This window comes from Coturnix japonica, chromosome 2 (genome assembly GCF_054131305.1).
Source record: "Coturnix japonica strain WE chromosome 2, WE-NBRP24, whole genome shotgun sequence".
Classification (NCBI taxonomy): domain Eukaryota; kingdom Metazoa; phylum Chordata; class Aves; order Galliformes; family Phasianidae; genus Coturnix; species Coturnix japonica.
In genome coordinates this window covers 89,387,730-89,410,656 of record NC_140664.1, presented here as the reverse complement: position 1 = coordinate 89,410,656, position 22,927 = coordinate 89,387,730, and the positions used below count along the sequence as shown (strand labels likewise).

The window sequence follows — 22,927 nt, the reverse complement described above, 5'->3', positions numbered from 1 at the left end:
TTTGGAGGCAAGCTGAAGTTACAGATGAACCTGCATTTATCTTTCTAAATATTTCTCAGTTTCTGGGATTCTTTGCTTTTTACTTTTGTTTCATTAGATCTAGCCATGCCACCAAAAGAATTGCTCTGCAGGGCCTTAAGAATCCCAAAATATCTGTGTGTAATTTTTGGGTGATATTTAGAAACTAAGGGTTTAACAGCATCTAAGAATACAAGTAAACATACCTTTAACATACGTAAGAAAATGGCTATAGGGACTGAATAATACCTTTTTTTTTTCCCCCTAAATTCTACTTCATAATTTTCTGTTAAAAATATACTCAATCTTAAAATGATAAATTGTCACAAGACCTAAAATAAAATACATTCTTATATTGCAGTGCGTGCTGCTCATATTTTTAATCAAAGAAAAACCACTGTAGTTGTAAAAGTTGTAAGGTGTAAGAGGAGGAGCTGAAACATTTAGACAGTAATGACTTCTGTAGATGCAGATATACTGCTCATTTCAGTTTATCAACTGATTGGAGGCAAATAAGAAACAGTTGCTTAGGCCAAAGGAAAGGCAGGGAGTCATCATTTTCTTCTCTTCAATGAAATAGTAGAAACAGAACTGAAAAAAATCCTCTAGCTTTAGAATATTGATAGAATTTGAAAAGGTGAGTTGGTGAATTATTTCTTCCTGAAGGGAAACATTTTGTTTAATATCTCAGATTTAAATGTGAAGGATTTCAAGATAACAAAAAAAACCCCTGCTTATTCAGCCTTCCCAGAGCACCTTAATTGCATTTAATCCAATTGTAGTGCCATTCAACAGCACCTGGAAACATGGTTGGTTTAAAGAAAAAATCTTAAGAAATGTTATAAATTTTTGTACCTTCATCCAATATAAAGAATGAAAAGAAGGTAAACTTTGGGAATTTTGATATATTATTTTAGGATTCACTTTTCTTTAGATGTGTTATAAACTACTGGCTAACAGAGTAAATGACAGGTTTAGTTAGAGGAGGATTGCAAGAGTACATTTTAATGGCCATTTAGTGAAAATGAACCATATTTAAGAAAAAAAAACACACACACAAAAAACTTGAATACAAACTATAGATTTAGAATGCTGAATGCAAACCGAGATCAAACATAATGATGCTTAATGTAAGGTTCTCTGCTTCCAGGTTAGAAACAAGAATTAAAACTGGAGATTGGAATAAGCTGTGCTGCTTATATGGGTTATGCTATGCGTTAATGAAAAGGGATTCCCTGCAGCCTGCTGAGCCTTTGGGGGCAAACAGGCAAAGAGCAACTGCAGCCTGTACTGCTGAGCCCCAAAAGCTCTGATCACAAGTTATGTCACAGCATGGTGGTGGCATGGGCAAAATATTGCCTTTGGTCAGCTTCTACGTAGGAGACTTCAGAGGTCCCCAAGTCATCTTGGGCTGCAGAATGAAGTGGATATATTGTTTGCTGACTGTACTGATCAACATCTATTGTCTGGGACAGGCCTGAACTAATAAAGCTGTGTGACCAAACGCTTCCTATCACAAGAGGTTAAAAACTGTGCTGTAATTAAATGGATACATGCTCCTAGGAGGGTCAGTGTTAGATCCTTTCTTACAATTCTGCAGGTAGAAAAAGCCCATTTTGTGTTAAGTTTTATTCTGGGAAGTTCTGTAAAAATTAGCACCACTGAAGCTAACAAGGTTGTGAGCACAGGGGTGGGAAAAACTGACTGCCTGGACTGCTAAATCAGTAGCTACTTAAGAAAAAACATGACTTGTAATTTCATCAGCTGCTGATGTGGCGAGCAAGATACTTCATATGTATCATGTTTGGAGATATTATGACTCTTCAAGCAGTAACAGCCAAAAAGCTTTTAAGTTCTTTTGCTAAAGGTAAAGTACCAGCAAAATGTCTGAACTGAGAAAGTTTTGTCCATGAGTTTTGGCAGGTGAGCTCTGAATGGAAGAGACTGCGGCACTGCGTGTTCCTATCTTTATCATGTCCCTTAAGCACCACCCATCCGCCTTCCCCACAACACCTGGCCACCAGCCAAGCAAAACTCCAGCAGATCTCGCAGCTGCTTCAGTGCCCCTGCTTTGTGCCCCTGCTTTCTGCCCCAGGAAGGACAGGTGAAGGCAGGAGCAGGTAGGGAGTCATACTCGGTGGGGCACTGCAAGACCCTTTTTTCCCATGTCTCTTTGTGAGAAGTGCGCACACCTACAAACATGAAATCACGGCATGTCTGAGCGGGCACTGATTGCAAGTATAGAGGAAAGACAGCTGCAAGTTTTTAAACATCATTTACTTAACCGGATAAATATGTTTGTGTAGGAAAAACGGTAACCAGAAAATTGCTCCAAACCAAGACCAAACATTCATCTAAAAAACTGCTAAAAACATCAGACAGCAGGGTTGACACTAATTGAAGTCCTTCTTTGTGTTGCTGGTATAAACTAAGAACTGGTTGGTAACTTAGGTTGTAATTTTTGGTTGTGTACAAATATTTTGGAAAAAGTATGCAATAATTACATGTAGGTCACTGCGATGCCACAGGATATTAGTCCAAAGTATCTTGTGTGAGTCAATGAAGCTTTCAACTGTAAAAATAGGGCAAATTTCTCACATCCCCCCTCTATACAGCCCAGGCAAACTTCCAAATAGCAGTTTGATGCACCAAAATTGCTTACTCTTTTCTAGCAAATTAAATTTACAAATGGGTATGAATTAATGTTAGTCTTTTTTCCAGATTTTGTAACCTTTCAAGGGAAGTCCTGTGAACAGGTTTCACTTTGAACGTTGTATTTGCCTGGCTATCTCTTTCTTGGAGAAGCAACACTTTCCCAAACCAGATAACTAAATGCAGTGGACAAATACTAAGATGACATGTAGGAAAGGCATTTCATTTCTTGTCATCTTGTGACCTGTATCACGCGGATGTGTTGTCCAATTACTCTTGAAAAAATTAGGGAGTGAGCTCATGTGGTTTTGAAAATCTCAGTAGCTCATTACTGAAGATGAGACTAATGAAGGAAGTAGTAATGAGTTCACTGGACTGTACAGCCAGCCTTAAGTGCTGACGGTGCATGCACAGTCTGTGGGTGTCTGAAGGCTTTGTAGGCAGACCATTGGAGGCTGTTGGGGCCCGGGACCAGGAGGCATTCAAAGCCACTATTTCTTCTTCCTCGTGCCTGTTACATCATGAGACTTGGTAGGAAGAACCGAGTCTTTTCACATACTTGATTTTGGGAAGTGCCAGAACAGTAGCTGTATTCCCAGCACTGATTACTGGAAATATGAAGAATGTCTCGCGTTCAAACCGAAAAGTATTTTATTTGCTGGAGGGTTTTTTTTTGTTTTGTTTTTAATGATGCAAACCTGGCCTTCCTCCCGGGAGCGTTCTGGCTCTCTACCCAGAGGCGAGCACGCTGCAGGCGGGCTGTGTGCTGAGGAGTGTGGCCGCGCTGCAGGGGGATGCTCCACTAGGCCTGGCCTACCGCCTGCACTGGCAGCCCCGCAGGACTGCTGCCGTGCAGCATGGCCCTCAGCTGCCTTAACAACCCATTTGCAGTAGCAGCACCACTGCAATTAGCCATTAGGGCTGCCTTGTGTAAATAGTGAGCAGGCTGTAGCATAAGCTATAGTAGCTGTGTATTGACATATCCACACTATGCTTTTGTCTGCACAGCTTAGGCGTGGCCTTGCATGGTTTTTATTCTGCAACAGGGTTCATAGTATCTTTTGATAACAGTACAGTGATAATAAAATTTAGTTACCCTATACTTTGATCAGGAGTTGGTAGAATTGAGAAGCTATCAGGCTGACGGTGTGGGGGAAAATGAGAAGATGTGAGAAACTGTAATTCTTAGTGAGGCCTACACTGTGAGTGAATGTCTGAAATGAAATAGAGATGTCATAACTTCATACTGATAGCCTTTAAGGAGCCAGCCAACATCATGAGCATTGCTACTCTGAGTCTAAGCTTCCTTTGCCTTCTGCTGTCTGGACTCAAGGTGTGGATTCTGGTCTGACTTTAACATTCTGAATATAAACCTGTTGGAGCTCTGCTACCCAAGTAGGACAGATGCAAAAAATCACCAGCTCCAAACAGAGAACTTTGCCACTGTGTATTCTATGTGGTCTTGTAGCATCATGTTGTTTCCAGCAACCAGCAGATGAGTTGGTCAAGAGGTTGCTTCTGAAACCTGAGGTGATCCAAGGAAGCCATTAGAGAACAAGGCTGGCACCTGCTGCTGAGCTGCATGCGACCTCCTGGTGGGTGCTGTGAGTGTGCACAGTGTAGGACTGGGAAGATGCCCAACATTTAGCTTGATCATTGGCATCCACTCCTAGGGACAATGGGGAGAGCCAGTGTTCAGTGTTCGCTTCCTGACTCTGAAGAGCGGCTGCACAAGTGTTAGGATTAATGCTGTTCATTCTCAGCAGGAAGAAAGCTTCTTTTTTAGACTTGCAGTAATTACCTGTAGCAGTGAAGTGTGCCCACACTTGAAAAGGGAAATCTGTTTGAAATTTCTGTCTTTACTTAGGCAGTGATTCTGTGTGGTTGCAGAGAGGAAGAATGAACTTCCAAGTTCATTGGTGTGGTAATTTGATGTCTATGCATTCCTCTAAAACTTACATGTGTTTTTGTTCCATTTCCTAAATGGAAGGAATGTTAGATGGAATTTAATAACATTTTTGCATTAGAAGAGTACAGCTGAGTTAATTAAATCATCATGGGACAAGTTTCAGTTCTTTGTTCTCTTGATTTAGAGTCGTCTTATTATTATCAAATTCTTTTTGTATTATTCTTTCTCCTTACACTGCCAAATAACTGTTTTAAAAAGTGATTTTAATTTATGTAAGTACCTTCAGTTTTTGATTTAGCCTGACTGTAATCTGAACATCATTCACAAAGTGTACATAAAAGAAAGTTCCGTCTGAACTTGTTAAAAGGCAAGCCATCACCAGTTCATGAAAGCTACGCATCACATTCCTCCATTGGCATTAGGATTGCTTATTCCATCCAGTGAAAGATCCTACTGCTGCAAGAATTATGGAGCCTGTCTATCTCACTGTATTTCAGGAAGCAAGAATTGAAACTGTCTTCATGATGACATGAAGACTAAGTGTTTGTTTTTTCTCCTGTTGCTGATGGGGAAATTATTAGCGTTTGGAAGCAAAGTGGATTGACCATCAGCTGGGAGTTGGGATGTGAGCCTTTGCTTTGTTCTGGGTAAGGTGGAAAAAGTAATTTAATCCCAGCAGGCTTATTATAAGTGAAATTTCATTAGCAGCAAAACAAAAAATCTAACATGAGTTTTTTGTGATGGGAGGAGGATGAAGGCTGGCAAAGGCTTTTAAAGCTTTGTTAGTTTCTTACCAAACAGATGCCAAAGCATCCCCATCTTTCCAGCCAACCCCTTTATCAGCCTATACACATCATAAGGCCAGAGTGAGAAACTGTTCTGCTTTTTGATGATATGTAGGTATGGCACTTGCCCATTCTCAAGGAATGGTTTCAACACTACATTCCACTGCACATGCAATTTCCTCTGTGTATGCTGTGTTTTCAGAAACCTAAGTTTATTATCATCAACTCCTGCACCTTTTGCTTGCTTCATGTCTCAGGAACAGGCTTATCATGTTTCAGAAGGCATTGTCAGGCATACTGAAGAATGCTCAGCTGTCATGCAAGAACCGGGCATGAAGAAACTGCTTCAGGTACCATCAGTGTCTGTGTTCTGCAGCTGCAAGGGAACCTTAAGTTAGTTTTGCACGTGTTCCTCTACTCACCTTGTTATTTACCTTTCCAAAACATGTTTCCCACCTTGACAGAGTAGGTAATAGGAATAGAAGCCATCCATCCCTATGGAAAATTTATTATTTTAAAAAGTATATATATTAAAAAAAAAAACAACGGTGCAAAAGATTACAGAAAAAAATATTCTAAGCTAAAAAACAACATTCTAGTAGTAGAACAGCAGGTTTTAATTTTGCAGTCATTTTTGAACCTGTCTTTGCCTGCAAGCTGTTACAAGGAACTGATTACTTCAAAGTAATTTGCCATACTGCTGGTGATCACACTTTTCCCTATTGCTTACTAAAATGCACTGAAAACAAGCAAACCACAGTATTTCCAGACCTTTTAAATACCTCTACACATATGCAATCACTCTCATTCCCCAAATACTAAGTTGAGTGTTACAAACTGGACACGTGGTCTATGGTAAGTGACAAGAATCAGGTACACAATTTTATCACTGAAGGATGCCTATCATGCTTTAAGTTAAGAATGTTCGTCACTGAGTAGTCCCAAACTCCTGATTAGTTATTTTAAAGTGTTTTTATATGTTAAGTGTATATATCCTCATATACGCATATATGCACTTAACATTTGAAAACATTCACCTATATGTATATATAGGAGGATAGATAGCTTGCTGTACTGTCTCACACCTTCTAAATGATCTGTGGAGCAATTTGAAAAGTAGCAGGCATACAGATTACCCTCCTCTTCATTAAACAAAGACTTGAAAGCTGACGTTATGGGAACAGCAAGAACTAATCATACAATAAAACCTTGTATTTGCTATACTCAAAATATTTCTCTGTGTTAAATACAGTTTTATTCTATGAATGATTTTCATGGATGACCTTTTCACCTTTTTCTTTAACATGGTAAGTAGTTTGGCAAAGCACTGTAAAGCTTGTTCAAGTGAGACTGAGCCTTGGCTCTTGCTCTGCAGCCTTGTCAAATCCTCTGATAGGCAGACTCAATTTCAGACTGAAATAAGTCCTTGCTATGCTCGAAGCTAATGTCGTTTTTCTTGTAGTATTAAAAAGATACTAAATGTACTTAAGAACCTGATACGAATTTCATTTTCTGTACACTTCACAGGAGGTGCTGAAGTTGAGCTTTATTCCTGAATGTTGGGTTTTATTCTGACTAATGGTTTTAATGCACTTTAGAGAAGATAGTTCATACTTCTTGTTTATTGTTGAGTATCTGTGCATTTCATAATTTGCATCCATGTCTCTCCCCTTTTCTTTTTATAACTAAGCAGCTGAGAAACGTAATCTTTCATCTCCTGAGAGGAGTAGAGTGCTTGTGAGCTGGAGCTGGCAGGAAAGCACTGTGTTCAGTTCCAAGACTGGGGAATGTATATTTCGAACTATTTGTACAATGTGACACATTTCTTAATATTTCCTAGGATATTAATAAGACAGCAAAGTCTGTCAGGAGGCAACCAGCTATATTTTTGCAAATGTACCTTCAGTGTAATTTCCCTTTGCTCTCAGTGAACATTTAGTTCTGCATTACACTGCGAGTTACAAATGAGCATTTGCTTACAAGCTAATTAAGCATAGCTTAGAGCAGTACTTAATTGAAACACTTGGAGCAATACAGAGGAACTTAAAGCCAATCTAGCTAACAAGAAATTAACTTAGAGAACTGCACAAGGTTGCTCTAGTTGCTCTGCGTGTAGGCTTCATTCTGATTGCCCTCTCTTTTTTGCTTGGAATAGCACTTGAGCAATCACACTCTTGGTCTAGGAGAAATTGTAGGATTTTAAACTAAAGCAGGAAATTCTGTAAGAGGTGATATAGGCACGATAGGCTCTCCGAGTGGGTCAGGAAATTTCTTGCGTGGCAGCTGCTGGCTTTGAATATCTCTAGCAGTTCATCCATCGAACAGTTGCCGAAATGGGTCTAAGCTGAAAGACTTTGCTATATTGGTGAATATCCATTAAAATGAAAGAGCTGAATGGACTTTATGAAGCTTCTGTAGAAAGTTTTCTATATATTACTCTCATCCTTTAAATAAATAAACAACCTAGTAGTTCTGCAGATGATTAAATAAATTTTACAGCACTGTAAACATGCTCACATCAATTTTTCTTCTTTGCCTCTTTCTTGAGCCTTCTCTAAAATGCAGCTGTAAAAACTGTGATTGTTAACTGATTCCTGTCTAGCAAAATGATTGAGGATGATTTTGATACAAAGGGCCTGTTTTTCCTCTAAGCCTTATGAGTGCTAATCTCCATACATTCAAATAGTGGCCATTAAGGAAAGGGAGACAGATAAAATTCTAGCAAAAAATAATGTAAAAAATGTTTACGGTACCAGACATCATTCACAGTGACTGCATTCCTTTATTAGACTGCAGTAACCTCTGCTTTCTGTGTCATTTATTTCATCACTTCTACCAATTATATGTCTTATGAACATACATTTATATCAGGAGATGCTGCTTAAAAACAATATCTGGGTAAGGGCATTGAAGGAGAGTGTGGAGGAACTGCTTGCTTCTCTCTGTGAGGTGCTTTCTTACTCCCTTTTAAAATCTGCAATTGTAGAGAAGTAGAAACTAATTTATTTATTTTTGCCCTCAGAATGTGACAGTATTTAAGAGGAATTTCAAGCCAGTAAAGTCTCACTGAGTTCAGTAAATGTATCAGTAGAAATATTTGAGAAGAATGTATTTAAAGTCTGAGTTGAGTGCAACTTACATTACATATCACAGCTGTGTGTTTCAGTGACAAACTTGGTTCCTGATATAAAAGGGCTTTGTCCATTATTTTTGAGTAAAAAATGTTCTGTTGGTGCAAACTTTCACAAGGCCATTTTTACTGACTTAATAGGTCCTTTGAGAGGCTGAGAGATTCTCCATTTGCACTATAATCATATTTTGGGTTATTCTGAGCACTAGCAGTACTTGGAAAGGACATATTTGACTTTCTGTAACATGACTGCAAGTTAGGTTTATATGCTGAAGCTAAAGTACCAATATCTGGAATTTGTACTTGCTTAAATATTGAATTATAAAAGGTGTGAATTGATGCAAGACTAACTTAGAGTTCTTATCTACGTTGAACAAGCTGTATGAATGCCTTGATTTTCATACTGTGCACGGGCATTTTTGTTGTTGTTGCCGTAAAGTGGTATGTAGGTGAATGAACATATCCAGCATAGTTACTTATTCCAACTGTAGACAGTCCTTTATTGAATCTCAGCTTACAGGACTTTTGGATGAAAACCTCTGTGTTTGGAGAAAGACACTGGAGTTTCTTGCTGTAGGTGATCTTCACCGAAAGATCTGTATCTGACCTCATATTGTGAAAGCTTGTGTCAGTGGTTGACTGGGACTCGATGTACAAAGTCACACACAAATTCTAACAAGAGTTGGTGGTTTCTTCAACTAGACAGTGATCTGTAATGTAAAACCTTCTTTCCTTCCCTTAAGTTACTGAACTTTTTTATAAGGAACAAGTCTTGCTTTGTTTCTAAGCAGGACATTTATGTTGCCTGTGTACGTTATTGACTGGCTTCCTCATCAGTTACTCCATGTGGCAGAATTCGTGTATCAAGAGAGATGCTGGCAACTTTGGGGCTAATTTTGCTTGTCATCTGTTGTGGACCGCAAGAAAAATGACCAGATTATAAATGGATTCTTGTTGTATAGACTAACTAAATCCAGTGCTCTTCCACACATCATCTTAGTATTTTAACTCACGTTCAGATATCTGGAGTAGCATTTTTAAACAGATAGACTTATGTATAAGTGATTTGGGAAACAAATGTGAGCTTTTGTGGTCAAATACTTACAGCTCTCAGTAGCTGATGCCTTATGGTGACCCCAGTTCTGTGAAAGAATGGGTTTGAGGAACAAACAGGTGTCTGTGAAACAGGGATAAAAGGTGTTTGAGAGCCAGTAAGCCCACAGGAGAGTTAACAGCATAAGTTCCTACAGTGTTTTTTTAAGGCATTTGGCCACCATTTCAAAAAGTAAATGACTTCTTATTTTCCAGCACTTATTGGATTAGGGAAAGCTATCTTTAGCATTTGAGTACAAAACCAAATACAACAAGCATAATTTGGGTTTTGAAAGAGGAGAAAATTCCCTAAGTAAGTTATGTTGATGTTGGGGTGTCAAAGTCATGGGAATGATATTGTAATGCTTGAGGTAAGTGGAATTTGTCCTCTCAAGATGGTTTCCATGCTGAATTCTAGAGTCAAGCTAGGACCCTGGTCATTTATCTACTCTGTCTTGTATGCATGGAAAGTAACCTCTCGTCTTTACAGAGAAGATGAATCTATTAGGCTTTATGTGATGTTGTATATGGGAGAGAAAATATGTCACAGCTGTTTAGAAGAGGATGGACTTTTCCAGTTATTCTCTAAACACAGCTTTCATAGAGTAGTTTGCATAAATTCATGCACTGGCTATTCTGTTATGTATCAAAAAGTGAAATTCTTTGTATACATGTTGACAGAGCCTCGGCTGATGGAAGTAAAGCAATTAAACTTGGGTTGTTTTCTGTGGGGTTGGGTGCACTGAAACAAACAGTGCAGAAATCTAGCAAGAATCCTATAAAATTACTTATAAGTTACACTTCGTGTCTGACCAGTGTCTGTTTTGTTCATGGGAGTACAAGAAACAGTTGAACAGAAATTAGTTTCAGTACAGAGTATTTTTCGTTGATACTCTGGAGTTAGCCAAAATTTTTGTTTTTTGCAGTGTGTAACCTTGTGCAATGGGATGGGAAAATTGTGGAAGAAGCAAATACTATCTCATTTCTCTGCACTGTACAAGTAGTAAGATATATTGTTATACTAAACCACCATTCAAAGACACTGGAAGATGCAATGATGCTTTTCCCACAAATGACATTGTCTCCAAATGAGTGAACAAAGAGTGATAATTCAGAATTTGATGTATTTCTAAAGTGAGGATAGATTTGTGTTTGACAGTTAGAAATCAGCACAATAGCTGTTTTAATGGACACTTGGAAATAAAATAGGTTTGAAATGTGTATAGCTATGTAATTAAGCAAAAAAAAAATCAACAGATGATTGAGCTGAACTGGTAGATGTTTTAAGTTGAAATCTATAGAATAAAATTACTGATTTACATAAATGGAGAACAACTGTAACAATATACTCCATAGAAAATAGAATTTGGTTAAGTATTCAAGTTCATACCAAAACCAACCTATTGTTAAAAAAAATATAAAAATAAAAAAAAAAAATAGGAAAGAAACAAAATGCTGTTTTCATTCATATATGTTTATTTATTTAGGGAATGAAGTTTTGATTGAAAAAGAATATTATGTAGTGTGTTGTCAAGAATCCTAATCTGGGATGTTTACTTCTATGTTGATGTAAGTTGTACAGTTGTACTGTGGTGATTTAAGCCTCGCTGCCTTAAAGTTGTTCTTATATATGCAACATGCTCAGAATGTGTTTTGTTGGGTGGAAATGAAATTAACTCACTCATAGAAACTGAATCAGAAAGATGTCCAAAGGTTGATCTACTTTCTATCAGTCAATCTGGAAAAATAAGAAAATGAGCTTGTGAAAGGCAAAATAAATTGACATAAGTGCTGTTAGTTTCTACACAGTTCATTTCAAGGTGGTTTCAGTAAGCCAGATTTTTCTCAACATAATTTGTAATGAAGGTCTATGATATAAATCTGAAGCCATCAAAATGCTTTGAAAATTGTTGTTTGTGTCAGGATGGAAATAGTTACTGATGGCTTTGCATTGTGGATTTCTTTCACTTCTTCACAATAGCAGAGGAGGAAAAACAAAGCATGCTTGAACATAATGACTTATCTGTAAAATATAAAAATGCAGAGTGAAGTCTCTTCTTGTCTCAGTCTTGTGAATGGTTGGCTTCTCTGCCATCAATTAGAGCAACAATGCTGTTGTTCCAAGATTTCCCATTTTATACCATGCAGAATTGGTTTCTTGGGAGTATCTATTGTCTTAAAGAAAAGATTCACCCAATATTTGTTCTTTTTCTCTGGGGATCTTTTTCATATTCATTTGCCTATGCTAAACAAAGAGACTAGGCATGTGAGCTATTTGAATATAAATGTCTTTCTAATGCAGTTAATTATTTTAAATGTTTAATGGAAGCCTCATGAAAATTGTTGGATAAGCTTTTCAATTAGAGAGAAGACTCATTGATTGCATTTGCACAAGATGTTTAATTGAGTGGACAACACAAAATAAATGCATTTGGAATTTGTCTCAGATTATCTAAATTTAAGGAGATGTCTGTAGGGAGTAGAAAGCCTTACTTCCCATCAGCTTCAAAGATAAGATGGCTTAATTGGAAGCTGAGTGTCTTAACAGCTTCAGAGTGGCAGCAGCTTCCATGTAAAATAATCTGAAGCAGATGTTGAATGAAGAAGTGGCATTTTATTTCATGCAAGAACTGGCATCAGTTCTCTTAGCATTATGTTATCCAGTTTGATATCAGGAAGCTTTTTTTTGCTTTTTTTTTTTTTTTTTTTTTTTTTTTTTAAATTGTGATGCTGGTTTCAGCATGCTGCCTTTTATTTAAACTTAAATAGTTATTCACTGGCCTTTGATGAATGGACTGTTAAGTGTTTCTGTACCGCTCTGAACCACTATAGCATGACTCAGCACAAAGAGAAACATGGGATTCCTTCTGAACACCAGGCTGCAATTCTGTGCTGTGCAGGTGACTGAGCACCAGCATGGGCTCACCCAGAGAAGCTGTGCAGTCTCCTCTTTGGTGATCTCTAAAAGCCACATGGGCATGGGCCCGGGCACCTTGTTCTGGGTTTCTCTGGTGGAGCCAATTGTTTTTAGGCTTTTATAACAGAAAGCATGGGTGGAAGATATGATGGTTTTGAAATGTATCACCTTCCTGTTATGTCCTAATATTAAGGTTTGGAATGATGACAGTAAAGGCCAGTGTTAAGTCACTTTTGAATACCAAGTTATGAATATTGATTACTCTGAAAAGAGTAATCTTTTTACTTAGCACACATCGACGGCCTCATGTATGGGTGCATTATCAATGTGATCCACTTAATCATCTTGGGAGAATTCTATTAAATTTTACTTTATTGGTGAGGGGTTTCTATACTGTATATTGGAATCTCACTTGACTGTCAATAGGAATGAAATTAAGTAATGGTATTGAAAATATAACCAAAGACCAGCAAGACCAGAGAGGAACCAGTGGTCTGATGTATAAATGCTGGGAATCTGGACCAAAGCAATTAGCAGGCCTGTTCTCAGAGGATGGGGAGGCTGCTGCTGCTCAGGGTCTGTTCCATGGCCATAGGTGCTTTCATGCAGCTCACATTCAGATCTGCCGAACATTTTAGCTGTTGTAGCTTTAGCAAAGTTATTTTCTTTTTAAAAGTTAGGATGAAAGCTGCAGACTTCCAGCCTATTGTTACGTTGTCTGATGAGCTTGCTGCTTTGCCATTGCTCCGGGAAGGAAACCTCAGTGCACCTGGGTGATAAGGGAGAGTTGCTGGGGGACGCTGCCATGAGTACGATTGCACAGAGAGCCATTAAGTTGCGTTTGCTTCACAGCTTTTGGTAAAAACTGGCTGAATCTTTTCAGTTCCTAATAGGCTGTGTTCAGATACTGAGCTCTTCATTTCTATAATGTCATGTATTGCTTGTTCGGCATCTTTTTAATTAGTGACATTTTATTTAGCCCAAATTAAATATGCCAGATGTAGCTGATTTAGTGGCTAACAATGAGGAGTGAGGGGAGGGAGGAAGAGCTAGCATTATATAGCCTTCTGTTCTCAAGGAAGTTTTTTATTTCTAGTTCCACCAGACAAGTTGGAGTGGTAACCATGGCAGCAGGGAATTTGTCCCTGGGAGCTCAGCAAAGGGTTGGCTTGTGTGGGTTTTTTTGTTGTTGTTGTTGGTTTTTTTTTGTTTGCAGTGCTCCCACTAAGGGGAAGGGGGTTACAGATGGGCCCAGAGTGAGCCCTTCTGAGGGCCCTCAGGACAGATGCACAGAGATGAGTGACATGAAGCCTCCCAGAACCGTCCGTGAGTCAGTCCCGCCAGTACAGCAGTGGGACAGCCTAAAGGGAGATGTCAGAATGTCTTGCTGACGTCTCTCTCTGCACTGGGTGCTTTGGCAAAGGGCAGCTAGACGTTTATGAATCAATCTCTCAAATGGTTGTGTTTGTCTTTTCTCCAGTTGGGTTGGAAGGGAGTGAGGTTTGCACGGGGCTTGCTGCATTCAAGAGAAAATTTCAAGTTTAGTCATGATGACATATCCCCAAATTTTGCATCAGTCCTGGAAACTTTCAATATATCATTCTTGAATTTGTGGAAAGCTATTGTTTTGCTCCAGTGTCTAAATTTACTACAGATTGAACAGTGGAGGGAACAGTTCTATGGAGAAGCGTCTGATGAAAGCAATTGTTGAAAATGAGAATTGTGCGCTTACGGGGGAGAGGATGATATAAGCGCTCTTCTCCCATTGATGCAACCTTTCTTAGGCTCTTATCTGTAAGGGGTTCATGCTACTCACACAATTGATGCATACGTAGTTGCATAGAAATACCGTCCAAATGTGAGCAGCTTTGGAGGATGCATTATTGCGTGTGACAAACCAACCTATAAAATATCCTGAATGCTGAAGGTAGCAACAATCAGACAATGCTCATGGCTCAAAATTGCCAAAGTGTGTAAAATAGTGAGGAAGGAGTTGATGGCCAAGCATCAGTGATTCTTTGCCTGCTGCCCCAGCTAAGCTGATTGCAAAGCACTTCACTTTTGTTTATGCAGGACAATCTCAGCCCTGTTGCGAAAATCTGTGAAATCATAAATTTCAGCTGAGGTTATCAGTGTACAGGAAACTTCTGTTTGCAAGGTACACTGGAGCTCTTAGCTTTTTCAGCACGCAGGGGCCATTAGCCTGCGACTTTCACAGTCACATAGTATTTCAGGTCAATGCTGTTTAATGGTCATTGCTACTTGTGTGCCCAGAGGTTTTGTCCAGCCTTCACTAGGAGACTTTCTGCAGTTTTTGCCTTTTCCTCCTTTAGCTGGTGTTACCTTTTTCACTGCTCCAAGTTGCTCTCATCTTCATGTTTTCAAGCTCATGGACTTATTAAAAAGTTTCAGTTTCTGTTTTAGTTTGCAGCTTCTCCCGCTCTCCTTGCAGCTGAGTTACAGCTTTTTGAAATTCCATTTGGATGTGGAGAGTAGTAAAGTGACTCCCAGAAAGACAAGAAGCAATTGCTTCTTGTAATTCAGTACTCCTCTTTACTTGTTGTGAAAACTCTTCTTTATCCTGGTACTATTAACTCTGGCAAAAAAATGTTGGATTCAGGATCTGGGGCTTCAGCTGAGGACTTGGCTTAATTATTTTTTTAGTTTCTGTTAGCCCCCAGAGCTACAGAAAAAGCCTTAGGAACTCTACAGCTGCCCGTACCAAGAAAGAGACTCAGAAGCCCCTTGTTTCTCCACTTTTTTTTTTTTTTTTTTTTTTTTTTTCTTGGAAGATGTAGTGGAAAGGGTGGGAGCGGAGTTGAGGAATCACAGAATCATGGAATGGCCTGGGTTGGAAAGGACTGTAGTGATCATTGAGTTTCAACCCCCCTGCTATGTGCAGGGTTGCCAACCACCAGACCAGGCTGCCCAGAGATACACAGGACAAGGGAGAGGATCTGCCTTTGTCTTCTTCTGTGTTGTATTTGTAGTTTCTGACTATCCCTACATCTTCTGGGTCTCAAGAATATGGTACTTGCTTACATTTCTTTGTTATCAGTCTGTGTAAATTGAATTGCAGTTGTTCAAGGCCAGTTTCATAACTACCAATTCTCAAAATAATGTGCTTGTTTTGTCATGTCAGGACATTCCCATTATAGCTTATTTGACATTGTCCGTGGATGTTGGCTTGGGTTTTGTTTCTGCTACTGTGTCTACCACAGTCAGAAACTTGGTTTCTTTCGATATTAAGTAACAGGAAGCTACCCTAAAGATTTTCCCATGCACTAAAACTGAATGTGTTTTCTAATATTCATCTTCAGTTTCCAAAGGCATCTTAGGAAGAGGCTTCTGGTTTCTTTTCCAACCTTATGAGACTGGAGGTTGAGGGCTGGAGCTGAGTCTGTATGTACAGCTCTTCATGGTGTTCCTGTGCTCTGTTCTGTAAGCTCCCTGCTCCTTTTTCCTCAGACAAGTCTGAAAGGGAAAGGGGATTTTGCAGGCTGCCCATGTGGAAGTTGTTCTTGGACTGCAGTAGGTCATAGTGAGAAGCTAAATGTTCGTTGCCAGACCCTATACTGAGGTGGCTCTTTGGCTCAGAGCGTGGCCAGGGCTCTCAGTTGGCAAGTGCTGCAGCTGCTGTTGCTGCAGTGTCCAACTGGGAAGAAAGCAGCGGTCCAAGCCAACAGGGCCTGCACCATTTTTCTGAATCCTATGGAAGGCTGCTCCCTGGAGCCTTGTTACGCTGCCTGCCAAACTTCAAATTAATGTGGTTCTTGTGGTCGAAAGCCTGTATAGTAAGGAAGATGTGGTAATAATTACTTTTCTAAAGAGTAATTTATAATGACAAAACAATTTTAAATACTTGGTAACTAGCTTGGTTACTTAAGAATTTTAATCAAGAAATTATTATGGTTTTTTATATTACCCTTTCTAGAATTGTTAGGGACTTACATTACATTTGCAAGAACTTTTTTACTAAACCTTTCTCTTGGAGCAAAGTCAGGCAATAAATAATGCATTCTGTAAGCACAGCTGAGGAAGATTGCAAACTATCTAGGGATAAATTGCACGGTAAAGTATATGGCAGATAAAGGTTAATGCCAGCAACACCACTTAATGTCTTCATTACATAATCAAAGGAGTGTAACAGTGTAACTATCTGTTTTACTTACACAAAGGATCTAGAAACTAGAAAGCCTTTTTGCTTGAAAAGCAATTGCAGTTGGGAGGTGCTGTGCAGTTGGGAGGGAAGAGAACTCACTTGCAGCCTGATGATCAAAAGTAATGGAAAGTGCTGGGTGGGGAAGGACACAGGCAAAGTGGAAAACACAGTGTGTTGGTGCTGCGACCAGCAGCCTGGGCCTCAAGTCAGGACTGGGTGAGCTGGCGGATGGGATGCCTTCTCTATGGCAGAGAATCTTCTTCTTCTCTCTACTCTAATGCCAGCAATTTTTTCAAAACCTGTCTGAATTCCTTCCTCGGTTTTCTCACCTCCAGTATCCTGCAGATAACCCAGAAGCTTCAGCAAAATTCATAAAGGCCTATTGTTATACTGTTGCGATGATTGAAAATTAGTCTTTCTCTTTTCTTTTACCTGTAAATTACCAGAGGCAAAGGAGGAATTGAGTGGGAAGACAGAGAAATGTCAAATAGGTCAAATGACTTAACTGAGTGTGTGAGCATTAAACCAAAGTGGGAAAGAGAGAAGCAGCTTTAGAAGATACTGACAGAAAATCAGTGTGTTGTCTGTATGTAGGCATGTAGCACTTAAATCTGCATTCTCCTATTTATTTGTAAAATATGGAAATTACAGGGTAGCAACTTGCAGTTTCCAAACCTTCAGCCTTCAAATATGTTGAGTACATGCTGGAATAAATCTTTCGTTGCACAGGCAGTGCCTATGTCGTGAAAATGTGCACGGTGCATTTTTTTTCTTCAAAGCACATGGCGCAGTTCACACCTTTCCATGTAAACAGCTGAGATTTTTGAAGCTTTGGCACAATTATGGCACAAGCCTAAGCTTATAAAGAGGGCATTAGAACCTGAAGTTTTGAGAAGATGGAAACTGTAAGTATAGATTTTGTCAGGTGTGTCTGTAACAAATGGCCATTTTCACACGTGGTTTTGAATGAGAAGAGAGAGAGAAAGCTTTGGTTTGATTTCACGGTGTTCTGGTTTTAAACTTTAATCGGACACCAAATGTTCTCATCCTGTGAGTTCTTTTAAATATGCTTTGTGTATATGCAACATCACACACCGGATAATTTTTTTTAAGCTCAAATGTCAACAATTGCAGTCTGTAGTGATGCCAGTCGTGTAGGGAGACGTGTTTGCTTGATTAGTCACCAAGGCCTGAATCCAGCCAGTATAGCTTAAGGCATCCAACTGAGGTCCCAAGATAGGAGCCTGGTTTCTCTCTGCAGTGAGCAGAGACAAATGCCTTTATCATGTGGTTTCGCTCTTAAGTTACCCTGTCTCTGTCCCCGAGCTTGAAGAGGAATTTAACTCTCTAAAATTACCTGGGGTGAGTCTGGGCCGGAGTGTCTGTACATGAGCAGGTCTGAAGCGCTGGAATACAAATATAGATTCTTACTCGAATGGGGCGCTAATCCCACCATGTCTCTGCCCATCTTGCTGTGGTTCCCAAAACCTGTCTTGCTGCCACAACCCTCAGAAATTTTATGGCTTTAATATTGGCATTTGATGACTGCTGATCATGTGACAATTCACCTTCATGTCACGTTGTTCTCCTTGCTCTTTTAAATGGGTATAAAATTTGATACCCCAGCAGAGAGGGACAGAACAGGAGTTTTAGAACATTGACAAGTCCTTTTTTTTTTTTTTTTCCTTCCCTTTTCTTTTGATTGCTACTGTGAATATGAAAGTCAAAGAGTAAGATCTTGATCTTACAACAATTGTTCTCCTTTGTTGTTCATAGGCTGCTAAATGTGTACCTAAATATAGTATATGCCAGATGAGAGAGTTAATGTTGCTATGAGAACCTTAACCTCAGCATTTCCTAGGGTTTTATGTTTGTATGTGGAGAGCAAAAAAGCAATGATCAAATAACTCACTTTTTTTTTTTATTTTTTTTTTTTAAATAAGTGCTGTCTAATGACTTGGATACAAGTGGTCCTATCTGCAAATTATTGCTATTACTGCTGCAGTTTGTTTGAAGGGCTTTCTTTCCTGCATGAGCTGTGCAACAAAGGAGGCAAAAAGAGCCACAAGGTTGACCTATATATTTATTTCATTGCAGCACTTGAAATTCCCTCACTTCGCAAAGCTGCCTCAGTGCTGCTGGGCACCGAGGGGGGGGGGGGGACGACGACACACAACTGGGTGGTTCTGCAGGGCTGGGGCTGGTTGAGCTGCTTGCTTTGCAGGTGTGCACAGATCGTGCTTAGGGGCTTTTCTTTACCAAAGGTTACAGCTCCAGGAAGCAAGCCCCAGCTACCTTCCTGTTACAATTCAGATATGCAATTAGCAATTCTAGGGTAATGTGCCTGCAAAGCTGCAGTCTTCAGCAGCTTTGGGTTGACCGAAAGTTTCCCTGAACTTTCAACAACTTTGATTCTACTCTCGTAAGCCCATGAATGCAGAGAGTTGAGAAAAATGACCAAAATGGTGCAATCTTGGTGTACCTGCCTGTGACATAAGTGCCATCAGGAATAAGTCACTCTTCCTGCTTGTGCAAGGTACATGCATTTCAGTTCACTTTTTTATTAACATCGGTGGTGGTGTGCTTCTCAAGTCTGAACAAACAAGTGAATTTTGAGGACGAATATCAAAACTTGCTGCATTGATGCTGTTTGCACGGTCTCTGGTACAACAGAAAGCTGAAATGACTCTTCAATGTATTTTAATGGCTTCCTGCGATGTTTGGCTGATACAAAGGAAACCTTGTGAAGAACTAACATACAGAAGTCTTTTCTCTGCTAGGTTGCTATCTGATGGTCTCTCATCATCAGTGCTCTCTCCTTAGACTCAGCTGGTAGATTCAGCTGGGAGTCAGAGTCCAGGACAGCAGAGGTTGTTTGACACTGGTGTCAATTACACTGTAATCTGTTTCAGATTGTACAGTGCAAAAGCTGATCCATTTGCTCCAAAGATTGTCAGTATAACTTCTCTTCAAAGCCTGAGGGTTGGTTTTTGTTGTTGTTGTTGTTGTTGTTGTTTGGGGTTTTTTTTGTTTGTTTGTTTGTTTGTTTTTTGGTGATAATTTTATATGCTTTTAAGTTTTCTTTTGCACATGAAAAGAAAATAGCACAAATATAAAATTGGAGAAGGAGGAGGAAAGTAATGTGATGGTGACACAACTGGGTTTACTTTTTTGTCCTCTCTCCTAGTGCTGTTTACATTACTTGACGCACGCAAAATACTCCATTTGGTACTATGAGGTTGAGGAGCTGAGGCTGGCAGATGAAATAACCATGAGGGCACTCCTGATACACAACCCATTATATGGAACTAGTGAAGTGGTGAATATTGATGTTCTTTTAAATTTTTAATTTTTAAGTCTTTGTCTTTAAGGAAAAAAAAAAAAAGAAAAAAAAAGGGAAAAAAAAAAAAAAAAGAAGAAGAAGAAGAAGCTGGAGGGAAGAATTCCTCGCAGAACAATGGTGCAGTCTGTTATCTGCTCCTCTGCGCTGTAAAGCACTGAATGTTCAGCCAATATAGTGCTCTGGTTGGCTTAGCATTCTTAACCTTAATTTTGAATAGAAGGTGCCTTGTGCTGCTGACGTAATTGGGGCCTTTTGTAAATCACTGTTGCAGGCGGTGCTGTTGTATCTCACTGCATTTCTCTGAGGGATGCAGAGTGAAAGTGTCAGGGTAACTTTCTGAACCCCGCTGCAGGCTAAGCGACTTCATTATTGCAGTGCTTTCTTTCAGAATGAGTTCTGCTTCATTTTCCTTTGCAGATATTAAGTTCCAAATACATTTTGCAAGTGAAATAATGTTTCTGATGGAAGAAGTTGGAAAGGGGAACCTTTCATGTTTTAAAGTGGTAAAAAAAAGGGGGGGGGGGGGGGGAGCAGGGGGGAGGGGTTGAGATGATAGGAAGTGTGTGAGGGTTGGATTGAACCAACTCACTTTGAGACCCCTCTGCTAGTGAAATATTGTTATCTGCCTCTTTTGTTGCTGGAAGTGTCAGAAAGTTTTGAGCTGAATCCTTACTGTGAGTCAGTGCCTCTGCTGTGGCTGTAGGTCGTGCTCCACAGCACTCTGCAGGGCAAGGCATCCTCTTACACTTTGCATCAGCCTCTCTGGGACCTTGGCGGTCTCGCCTCTGCAGAGGGATGGGGTTTCACCTCGCTCCTCTCGTCCTCTGTTGTCAGGTTCAGCTCAGGCCGTTCCATCTGCTGCTGATGGAGTCTTTTATATCCCTGATGTCAGTGGCAGTACGCGGCCTTGCGCTGTCCTTGATGGCAAACACAGCACTATTAATAGTCAGTGATGCTAACTTCTTAATTCCTGCATGCAGCTTGTCCTTTGGCTTTAAAGGCACCATAACAGAGCACCACTGCTTCCAGCCATGGCCATAAGAATGGTGGGGTCTTTGACACAGCTCTGCTGGTGTCTGTGCAGTGAGATGCCAGAGTACTACCCCAGAGCTGGTGTCAGGCTGCACACAGGGCAAGGAGGGATGGGTAGGAGCATGAGGAAGCATGACCTGAGTGGGTCTGAAAGGTAGCAGCAGGTTTCTTCCATTGGCCGTACCCCACCAAGTCTTGCCATTCGTAGGAACATGGTGGTTGTACAGCTTACTCTAATCTGCAAGAGGCATCCTTGATAGAAACGCAGTCAGCGGCAGGCACTGGGTGCAGCCTCACCCCCCCCCCCCAGGCTCAGCAAGGCCTAGTGAGGAGCTGCTTGGGATGTCTGCGAGGGACAGCACCCGCTGGTGTCTTTCAGCACCCTGCAGAAAGCAGGAGGGATTTCTTTTCACTCATGTAATTCCTTTTCAGTCGATTGCAACGGGAAAGTAGTCAATAAAGAAATTGAATTAAATGGGTATTATTGCCTCCTCTTTCCCTGCTTGAAAGCAATCTCAAGCAGGAACTTTCTGTCTCACTTGCTGTTGGGTTTGCGGTTTGCTCGCCCGGATCAGAGCGCTCTTTTTTAAAGACAACTTTTTGCTGGCCAGGCTGACTCCTCCCTCTGGGCTGCAGCGGCCGCGGGGCTTCCCATCCCTGGAACTTTTCAGGCTGCCGGAGGGGTGCCCGCAGGCCGGCGGGAGCGAAAGTGGGTTTCCTTTGTAAGTTTTTTGTTGTTGTATGGGAGGGGTGGGGGGGGGGCGGGAATAATTTGGAAGTCTGATAGTGTGTGGGAAACGATTACATCAGTCGGAGGGAGGGCTAGGATTGGTCTGCGCGGTGTGGTTTGATTCACTACCGCAAAGGTTGCGTGTAACCCTTTGAGCGGAGCTCGGCAGGGCCGCTTCGCTCCGCAGCCAGGGCAGGGAGGCGACAGGTGTGGAGCGGGCAGGGCCCGGCCCGGCCCAGAGGCCGGCAGCAGAGCAAACTCTCTGCCAAGAGGCGATCTGTGTTTAAAATGCCATCTTGTTCTTCCGACTGCTGCCTCTTACGTGCTGCTGAGGTAAGATTTTCCGTCTCGGATTACCCTCCAGGTTTTTGTTAGGTTTGTCTTCTCCGGGCAGAATGCAGCGTTGGAAGCAGGGGGTTCCTCTCCGGCATCAAGCTGTGGGTTGGTGGGGGACATAATTCCACAGCAAGTGTGTCTGTGTCGTGTCTGAGCAGAACAATGCCAAGAGGAGAGCATCCGTGTAATCCAGGAGGTGGGGAGAAGGTTCCTGACTTGCTCTTTCTCTCTTTTATTATCTGGGATGTGTGGGTCAGGCAGGTTTGGTTCCAAAGCACTCGGAATCCAGGATTGAGAAGTCAAGAATGGAGAGCACTGCGTGTGCTGAGCCACGCATGGCACTTCCCCGGCACGTTGGCCCAAAGTTAGCAGGGCTCCATGAGCCATTTTATCCCCAGGGTCCCAGCCTGCCGCCCTGCCAGCGTCCAGAAGCCTCCAACCTCACCGATGGGAGAACAGCGGGTGCCCACCACATCCGCCTTCCTGCACACCAGAACCCTGCAGGAGCACTCATTCCCTTCATTCTTTTTCACATTTGCTTTCCTCACACAGCCCGATAAAGAACCTGCTGCCGGCTTGTTCCTGTCTATGTGGTCCTATTAACGCTGCTTCATCTTTGTCTGGTGCAGGGAGGCACTGGGGGAGGGGCAGGAGGCCAAGGCCTCGCCACCAGTGCTGCCCAGTGCCACCCAGTGCCACACGCCCACCCGACGTGTCCCTCCTGCCGCGCCCCGAGCCCAGGCACGACGAGGACTCACTCCGTCAGGCAGTGGCTGTGCGGTTTGCCTCTTTCCAGAGCTGCTGATCTGTAAGTGTACCCT

The 22,927-nt window shown here is 41.1% G+C and overlaps 1 protein-coding gene across 19 annotated transcripts in view; it reads left to right on the top strand.

The window, feature by feature from the left end:
* GRB10 (growth factor receptor bound protein 10) overlaps nt 1–22,927 on the top strand; it is a 134,526-nt gene that overhangs the window by 84,936 nt on the left and 26,663 nt on the right. For 8 of the 19 annotated variants that reach the window (XR_014942861.1, XM_085537986.1, XM_085537994.1 and 5 more), the window contains one exon: nt 5,622–5,714. The exons of 7 other annotated variants lie outside the window; for them this stretch is intronic. Coding sequence is in view for 9 of the 12 variants with exons in the window: in XM_085537986.1 (XP_085394112.1) it covers nt 5,622–5,714 (93 nt within the window). In the remaining 3 variants the exon portion in view is untranslated. Of the gene's footprint in view, nt 1–5,621; nt 5,715–21,848; nt 22,104–22,168; nt 22,303–22,785; nt 22,915–22,927 lie in introns of those variants that run through there. 4 more of the 19 variants (XM_085537988.1, XM_085537998.1, XM_085537999.1 and 1 more) reach the window with 4 other exon arrangements.